Genomic DNA, 10,000 nt, shown 5'->3' with positions numbered 1-10,000 from the left:
AAGATGATACCTGACGACCGTTTCAAAGTACTAATCGCAAAGCATGTCACAGGATGATGCAAGCATTTGAAAGAACGATAGAATCAATCAATCAATCAATCAATATGAAGCTTATATCGCGCGTATTCCGTGGGTACAGTTCTAAGCGCAGGGATTTATTTATTTTTTTATTTTATTATTTTATTTTTATTTTTTATGCAATTTATATCGCGCACATATTCAAGGCGCAGGGATTTATTTATGCCGTGTGAGATGGAATTTTTTTTACACAATACATCACGCATTAACACCGGCCAGCAGATCGCAGCCATTTCGGCGCATTATGCATATCCTACTTTTCACGGCCTATTATTCCAAGTCACACGGGTATTTTGGTGGACATTTTTATCTATGCCTATACAATTTTGCCAGGAAAGACCCTTTTGTCAATCGTGGGATCTTTAACGTGCACACCCCAATGTAGTGTACACGATAGAACACGCCTGAGGACGTGTCTCAGCGAGTGGGTAGGCGTTGGGTGGAGGATGGGTGGTATGGTGGGTTTGTGGGAATCTCAACGAACAGAAAGAACACCTACATTCTTTGAAGCAAACACCTTGACAAATGTTTCCGGATATCCGAGTTGGTGTGGACATCTCAAGGAACAGACAGAGCACCCACTTCCTTGAAGCAAACTGCATGTCAAACACATTTGCATAATTTTGAAACAACAGCATTTTATCAAATGCCCCACATGTTGTGCTTGGCAAATCATATTTTTGTTTTTGTTGTTTAAAGAAAACTTGACAAATGTTTCCAAGTATCCGAGTTGGTGTGAGTACCTCAACGAACAGAAAGAGTTTCCCGCTTCTATGAAGCAAACACCTTTACAAAATGTTTCCAGATATCCGAGTTAATCAGGTTGCGGCGTCTCCAGGAGAGAGCAACGCGATCTTATTACTGAGGGAAAAACGAACAACCCGGACTACCAGTGCTCAAACGATGCCACTTTGGACACAGCCTTGCAGCGAGATAACAAAAAAAATCTCCCAAGATCGGTCACGCTCTGTTGATGCAGGAGAGCAAAAATACACGGACTCCGTATTTTCATTGGATTGCTTCCACCCCGAATGACGACGAAAGGTTGCAAGGAAAATAATCTCTACCCTGGCCAAACTTATTTTTCTGTCGTGTTAGATTCTGCTGAGCGAAAACCTGCGAGAGCTAAGCTTGACGAGTTTATGCTGCGCACGTGCATGCAATGTTATGTTCGGTGATCGCGGAATGATGTTGACCGAGACCAAAAAATAAATAAATAAAAAGAAGAAGAAGAAAATAAAGAAGTTGTGGTGGGTGTGGGAGGTAGACGCCAGTTACAAAGATGTAAGCTGACACTGAAATAACGCCACAAGAGAAAATGTACGATAACTGCCGATTGATCAATTAGCCTACATCTCCATAATTCTCTCTCTCTCTCTCTCTCTCTCTCTCTCTCTCTCTCTCTCTCTCTCTCTCTCTCTCTCTCTCTCTCTCTCCCTCTCACTTTATCTAACGGCGGGCATTCTCTCGCTCTCTCTCTCTCTCTTTCTCTCTCTCTTTCTCTCTCTCTTTCTCTCTCTCTCTCTCTCTCTCTCTCCTCCCCTCTCTCTCTCTCCCTCTCTCTATTTACGTACAAATAATAATCATATAAAAAATATGTTGATTGATGAGTGTATCACTTGTTCCCCATGTCGTAATCGTAAATATGTTAAATTTTGTTTATAATTTTTATTTTTATAGAACGTGTCCATAAGCATATGGGTTTTGTGAAACGATTGTATATAACCAAAAGTGAATAAAAACACGCTTAAAACGAACCGCCGATTGAATGTAAACCCAGACAGAAATAACGCCTGTGCGTTTGTTGTTAATCGAGACGCGGGAGTTTTCGATAGTAGCAGCAAGGAACGAGAGTAGCAGCTCTTATGGTTTTAAGATTGCGTTGGGGTCAGACAATTCAATCAGCGACCGTTAAATGCCAATCAGTTAGTCTATCTGCCAGTGTGGCCAATCTGTGTTTACTCAATGTGCACGCGTTTCTAATTAAGATACACCAATGCGTCGTCAACAACTCATCCTCCAGGCTCCCTCGGCGTTCGACTGGTTTGGCTGGAGATAAAGTATTTTCTTAAAACTTTCTCTGAATGCGCACAGTACTAATCAGTTCCCTCTTCCACTATTCCTCCATCTCTATCTCATTACAACGCATCACAATAAGTGCAGGAGCGGATTAAACGCAGATAAGATTATCGAGGGCAATTAACTGTGTTCCCATTTACTTGTTTAATTGAGTATGGATGAGAACAAAATAAGAAAGAGAGAGAGAGAGAGAGAGAGAGAGAGAGAGAGAGAGAGAGAGAGAGATGGAGAGAGAGAGAGAGATGGAGAGAGAGAGTGAGGTAGTGAGAGAGAGAGATGGAGAGAGAAAGAATTGAAATGAATTTTATTTAACAAGGATTAAGATTTAAGGCTACGCCTTTTCTTACAATCTGACCTTGAGGTAGTGAGCGAGAGAGAGAGGGGTGGTGGGGTGGGCAGACTGAGAGATACAGATGGACAGACAGACGGACAGACAGGCAGACAGAAAGACAGACAGACAGCCACAGGTACAAACAGATGATGAGATCCACCACCACCACCACCAAACCTTCAAAGCAAAATGCACGAGAGCCAACGCTTCCAGCCCCAAGCCTTCCAAAGTGCAAGGCAATTACCCCCACACACTAGACCAATCATCGTATCTAAAGACCCCTGGTCTTCGATCACCGAAGCAGTGATCTAGACAGGGGTAATTCTGGCGTTTGACTGCCGCATTCCGGCCGGTCATGAGAGAAACTGTTTCGATTCGTCTCTGTCTGCATCGTTTCCCCTGCTGAAGGGTGTAGTTGTGTGGGTGCTTTTCTGACCAACGGAGGATGACCTTCGCCTAAAGGCGCTCCTTCCTTCAGCCCCAAGTCGACTTCGCGAAGACTTCGGACAAGTTTTTTTGGTTTTTTTTGTCGAAAACTGTGCTAAAGCTTCGTGCGGCCAGCTTCGCGGAGTATACTTAACGTAGTCGACTTCGCCTAGTTAAGGACAGGCTTTACTAATAGGGAGATTAAGCTGAACGGTCTGATACGAGTTTGGCTCACAAAAGCAAAATACAATACAGACGCAAAGAACAAAAGAAAAAAGAAAGAAGCAAACAAACAAGAAAGGAACTTTACCAACGCTCCTTGCAAAATCACATCCTCACCGTCGCATTTCTTCCGTAGTCTTTACTGAACGAACTATACAGGTTCCTTGTCAAGTGCAAAAATGTGGAGCTCGATGATGTTGCCTTGTATTGTACATATCACTGATTGGCAGTTTCAACACAGGGAAAACCTTGAGAGTCATGCAGCCAGGTTTCATCCACGAAAGCTAACGGTCAGCTATCCTGCAATGCACGCTAAAGCGAGCATCCCGGCCTCTTGTGATATCAGGGGTGTCTTTTGATGTGGACAGTTGGTGAAACGCCAAAACTTTTTTCATACCGCCGACAAATTTGCCGATATTTCGACAGAACTGCCGATTTTTGTCCCACGCTGAAAGAAAGATCGACACCAAGGACTGTCTAAACTTACCCAAATTGCCGAACAGTTTACGAACACTTTGACAAATTTGCCGAAGAAAATACATTCAAGTAAAATCCCTGGATAATATACACGCTACTGAATATCAAATAGACGACAAACACATAAAGAAGCAAGACTAAATCGCCAAGCAAACTACATTGTAATTCACTGAAGGTAATAAGTCGAGGGACCTCATCCAATGCCTCATGGGGGACTGTGAGAAAACACACATGTCGTAACAGACACACAAACGCACTAATTCCTGGCAGAGAATATCAGAGCCAAACTGATCAACAAAACGCTATATACACAAAAGGCACGCATAGCGGCCATAAAGTGCATGCTGCAATACCCAAAGACATGTCCCTTATGGGTCACAAAATGGCAAGTTGGCGTGTTTGTGGGGAGGCTTTCCATTCCACAAGTTTTGATATTTCTTTTTCTTTCCAAAATATAAAATTCTCGTTATATTTGTACCCCCTCTCATGCAATTTGTTTTCAAGAAAGGAAAAATTAACGTGTACCTTGGGATCGAGTTGCTCTCAAGACAGGAAAAACAACTTGTTTCTTGGAAGGAACACATCCAATAAAGTAACCAATATTTCGAACAGTGGTTTCAAGGAGCTGCACGAGAAAGTACGAGTTTTCAAAGTTTTTGATCGAAAGCGCTTCTGGGGAAATAATGACAGTTTTACCCCTATTTTCCCCCAATGACTCTTCGATGGATGAATACAGACGACTTTGTAAGAGGCTCCATTCGTTTCAGTGCTATCTCACTGACAGAATATTTTGCCGACGGGAAAGAAATATATATGGCCGAGGTGTTGCCAGGATTTCTGTCTGAAATGGCCATGAAAGTTTCATCAATATTCAGCAGCTTTAGCCAGTACTTGGCCTCACCTTTCTCTACCAACAAAAAAGTTCCGCAATTCTGCCGAAATGACGGGAAATGTTTTGGCGATTTGAAATAAGTGCCGGCCCTTTGCCGACTGCCGACTCCAAACATAGACATAGAACCCTTTATTATCTCAACGAGGAGAAACTCAGGTGTGGTGTACACAGCATTACAATAAACAACATAAAACGTAAGAACATAAATAAATAAAAATATCGAGGCGCAAATAGTCCACTAAACAGCATCTCCGTATTGCATAACAAAACGCTGGGAACAAAAACTGTTATAACACGTCAACGGTATGAACACGGAATAAGCAAGAAAGCAGTCGCGATCATGGAGTTAGCCTGATTGTGTGGTGTGGTGTACGTAATAGTTGTCTAGCCACGTCAATTCCACATGATCAGATTGTGGCGAGGCGGCAGCGAGGTGGCTGACCCGAGACAGATCCCAACCGGCTTACATCATATCATACATCTTTACTCGGGGTCGTCTTCAAAGCCTGCCGCTGTTTTTCTGATCAATAGACAAGACAAGATGAGAAGACAAATCCACCCATCCCCATTTAAAGGCACAGTCCTTCCCGTGTGAACGATTCTGCTCACCATTTCAGATCTTTCTTTCTTTATTTGGTGTTTAACGTCGTTTTCAACCATTCAAGGTTATATCGCGATGGGGGAAGGGGGGAGATAGGATAGGGGAAAGGGGGGAGATGGGATAGAGCCACTTGTTAATTGTTTCTTGTTCACAAAAGCACTAATAAAAAAATTGCTCCAGGGGCTTGCAACGTAGTACAATATATGACCTTACTGGGAGAATGCAAGTTTCCAGTACAAAGGACGTAACATTTCTTACATACTGCTTGACTAAAATCTTTACAAACATTGACTATATTCTATACAAGAAACACTTAACAAGGGTAAAAGGAGAAACAGAACCTGTTAGTCGCCTCTTACGGAGGTGTTTCCAGACACATCGGCATCATCATCGCACGTAGGGTGGATAGTGAACAGAATTGTTTTCACTGGAAAGACTGTGCATTTAAATAACATGCAGCAAAACACGGCGACATTCCAGCATGTACAGAAAAACAGCCTTTTAGTTTTATACTGAAATTCCGATGAGCAACAAAGGCAATCACCGATGCACTTCGCATTCCCGCGTGCACTAGCGACACAACCATCCACTTAACACTTTACATTATAACTCACAACGCTGTCTTTGTTTCGTTCCTGTCCGCTGCGGTCCTGACATTCACAAGCGCGACAACGATCGCCCTCAATCATTCTATAATCGGCAAGAAAAGATGTATTCTTCCCAACCCTTGCCGAGAAATGGCCCTGACGATTCTTGGATCGACTAAAACAAAGTCTCCAGCTACTCTCGAAGCTACGAATTTCACACTCCTCACGTAAGATCATGCGCCCCCCCCCCCTCCCCGGCTCCCCTAAGCGCACAGAGAATGTTGATTTTTGGTTTTTAATGTCCCTTAAACCATTTGGGCTATGTGGAATCGATTCAATTTTGTGCACAGACAGGCAGACAGACAGATACAGACAGACAATGACAGACAAAGACAGACAGACAGACAGACAGACACACACACACACACACAATAATGAATTAAAACAAGAAGAGCAAACGCTCGATCGAGTCACTTTCGCAGTTCTGAATATTATATGAGGCATCAGATGGACAGGAAGAAATTGCTATTCACAACACAATGAGTCACGTTCACATAAAATTTGAGCCCGGTCACTTTTATAGTTTCCGAGAAAAGCCCAACGTTAAGTTGTGTGTTGCCGAACAGAAAAGGCTAGTTATCTCCCTTGTTTTTCTGATAACGTTCGTAAAAGGCTACAGATGTAAATACTTTGATGTAAAGAATAATCCTACAAAGTTTCAATCACATCCGATGAACTTTGTCAAAGATATAAAATGTCTAATTTTTCCTTTGACGCTGACCTGTGACCTTGAAAAAGGTCAAAGGTCAACGAAACCATCGTTAAAGTGTAGAGGTCATTGGAGGTCACGACTAAACAAAATATGAGCCCGATCGCTTTGATAGTTTCCGAGAAAAGTCCAACGTTAAGGTGGTGTCTACGGACGGCCGGCCGGACAGACTAACACTGACCGATTACATAGAGTCACTTTTTCTCAAGTGACTCAAAAAACCACCAACTGTTTCTTCTTCATTCCATCCAAACGCCCTCACTTGCCGTCATATCGACTCATCCTACGACAATTCCCCGACCTTCAATGTCAGATAAAATCCAACATTACCATCTGAACAATCATATCCAGAAAACCCCCAGAACCAAACCAAAAAGAGAACACACACACACAAACAGGGCGAACGCGAGAGCTAATCCATATTTGTTTGCAATGGCCGTAAGCAATCGGGTTTTCAGATACGAGGGAGTTTTTTTTCTTTTTACTTTTTTTTTCTGCGAGAAAACCTGGAAATTCAATGTCAAAATAATAAACATCCAATTTTTACCCTCTGGATAATTATGTGCAGGCAAGCCTCAGATGAAAACACACACACACACACACACACACACACACACACACACACACACACACACACACACACACACACACACACACACACACACAAACAGGGCGAACACGAAGGGTTAATCCATATTTGTTTGCATCGGCCGTAAGCCTTCGGTTTTACAGATGAGAGGTGTGGGTTTTTTCTCCCCAGGCAATTACTTGCACAAAAAGTAGGAGGGGATCAATACGAACCGATGCGTTGTCTTTTTGTTTCTGGCATTTTTCAGTGCTTGCTGTCCTGTGAGTCTCTGAGTTCTGGATAATGTTCCGGCTAACCAGTTCAGCATCCGCCGTCTTTGCGGGTCAAAAGGAGATTAAATGACAATGAAAACGACGAGGCTTTAGCCGTAATGTCGTCTTCTGTCCGACGTAGTCGCACGCTAATTTATCAAGCTTATGCGATGTTCTGGCCTTACGCAGGATGGTGACGTTTTTGATTTGGAGATCCCACAATGGATTGAAGAAAGTGCTCTGAGTCATTCGGTTCTGTAAGATTTCGGTTGTAATCGATTACATTCACATATTTTGCGTCCAGGCCTAATGAAATATTCTACTTCTTCTCTAATTTTCTTATTCCGTTCGTTGTCTTAGTGGCGTTTGAAGCACATCGACGGTACAATCCATTCACTGTAAATTCTTCGTTCAAACAACCATGCAGCTAATAAAAGACATTGATTTCTTTCTCCAAATCTTTCTTTATTTGGTGTTTAACGTCGTTTTCAACCATTCAAGGTTATATCGCGACGGGGAAAGGGGGGGTGGGGGGTGGGGTGGGGATGGGATAGAGCCACTTGTTAATTGTTTCTTGTTCACAAAAGCACTAATAAAAAAATTGCTCCAGGGGCTTGCAACGTAGTACAATATATGACCTTACTGGGAGAATGCAAGTTTTCAGTACAAAGGACTTAACATTTCTTACATACTGCTTGACTAAAATCTTTACAAACATTGACTATATTCTATACAAGAAACACTTAACAAGGGTAAAAGGAGAAACAGAATCCGTTAGTCGCCTCTTACGACATGCTGGGGAGCATCGGGTAAATTCTTCCCCCTAACCCGCGGGTTTTTTTTCTCTCCAAATGAAGCTTAATAAATTGGATGGGATTCAGGACAGTAACATCCCACTGTCTCGTCCCCTATTCCCCTCAATCCACTCTCCAGCCCTGAAATCAAGCCAATACGTATTTCTCCACGTCTAGGTTATACTGGGTGGGCACTATTACAACCAATAAATAAGTCTCCTCCAATAGTGTGTCACGTACAGAGAAAAATAAAGTCTTAAGTTCTTTTCTCTTCACCACGTGGTCTTGTCTGCAAGACTCTCTTTCGCAGGTCGGGTTCTGTTGGGAGTTGATTACGGAAATTATACTCACGGTTTCCAGTATTAAAAATTCACCGTCTTGCTGTGTCTTGAAAAGCCAGGTCTTACGCCGCTTTTGTGCATGAGTGATGTATACACTTCCCTCCTTTGTCTCACGCTCGTAATATTGCTCCGTAACTGTTATTTAACACGGAAAGATTAACACCACTATTAATTCGCGACGCCTCTACATGCTCGTAAACTTCAAGTTACGAACCGATTTTGTGTCCACCTTTGACAGGAATTGCTCTCGACCTTCTACTGCAAGTGAGTTTGAGGCAAATTTACGGGTTGGGTATTGAAGTTGTGGATCTCCTCTTTGGTTTCAACAGGTGTTTATTTATTTTGATATGGGTACACTCGTTGCACAAACACAACACGTGCAACAATCTCTTCTTTCAGTTCGCAGATAAACTTTAAAACCTTTATGGTTTAGGAGACAGGAGATATCTATTTGCTGTTTTTTGGAAGAATTCTCGTCATAAGCACGTGCAATATTTATCTGATGTCTTCTTGGTAATCAAAAAACAAGAAAGGTAAGTTGTTGGAACGTTGCTATTGACAAAAACTTACCTTTCTTGTTTTTTGATTCTGAATTTTGGAACGTTGGCAGTCTCTTTGTTTTTGGATTTGCTCGTCTTCTTGGTAGACAAACCCTTCGTCGGTCGACGGGGTGGGGGGTGGGGGGGAGGGGGGGGGGGTGAGACCGAATGAGTAACGAAAGCAAACATTAATGGTAAAAATGATGATGATCTATTTTATTGACCACAAAAAGGACAAAAGATAGACACACTCCCTTATTTTGTTTGTTTGTTTGTTTGTTTATTTGTTGCTTAACGTCCAGCCGACTACGCAGAGCCATATCAGGACGAGGAAGGGGGGGATGAAGGGGGCCACTTGTCAAGCGATTCCTGTTTACAAATGCACTAACCCATTACTTGTGTCCCAGCAGGCTTTAGTAAAACTAAATTAATACCTACTGGAAGATTACCAGTTTCCAGTATGTTAAAATAGGCTTAACCTATCTACTGCTGGACTTACATCAGAACACTAACAGATTAAACTATACATGAATCGCGAGACAAGCGGCAAGAGAAGAGATTTTTGGAAAAAATACAGGTGAATGAGCAAGAAGGCAGAAAAAAGAAAAGAATTCATGAAGAAAAAGAGAGCATGACAGGAAAGAGGAACCAAAAATCTACCTAACAGCAAACTAGAAAGCTCCTGCGGTTCCAAAAACAGGAGGGGCCTTTAATTTCATAACCGCAGTGCCCCACTGCGGGAACTCCCTTATTCAAAGAGGGAAATTATGACAAACGATCTTATCTTCCTGCGTACTTGGATGATATACAAAAATATTACCCAAACAGAGCACAACATTATACACCATACAAACAAACATCGAGACACACACATACACAATGCAAAGATAAAACTGGCCCCCCTCGGACATAAAACTGATCATAAAGGGAAACTCAGACAAACCAACCGAGAACATAAATTAAGCGCAGAGGAGACTAATCGCGATTTATCATGTTTATGCATGACCATAAAAAGGGATTTATG

General features: G+C 42.3%; 1 protein-coding gene across 1 annotated transcript in view; it reads right to left on the bottom strand.

The window, feature by feature from the left end:
• LOC138947976 (heparan sulfate 2-O-sulfotransferase 1-like) overlaps window positions 1-5,491 on the bottom strand; it is a 25,659-nt gene extending 20,168 nt beyond the window's left edge. Inside the window, exon 1 of the mRNA XM_070319500.1 lies at window positions 5,466-5,491. Coding sequence (XP_070175601.1) covers window positions 5,466-5,491 — 26 coding nt within the window. The remainder of the gene's footprint in view (window positions 1-5,465) is intronic.
• Window positions 5,492-10,000: the final 4,509 nt, after the last annotated feature.

The sequence above is a fragment of the Littorina saxatilis genome, linkage group LG15, assembly GCF_037325665.1.
Source record: "Littorina saxatilis isolate snail1 linkage group LG15, US_GU_Lsax_2.0, whole genome shotgun sequence".
NCBI lineage: Eukaryota > Metazoa > Mollusca > Gastropoda > Littorinimorpha > Littorinidae > Littorina > Littorina saxatilis.
This window is presented reverse-complemented; position numbering and strand designations above follow the sequence as displayed.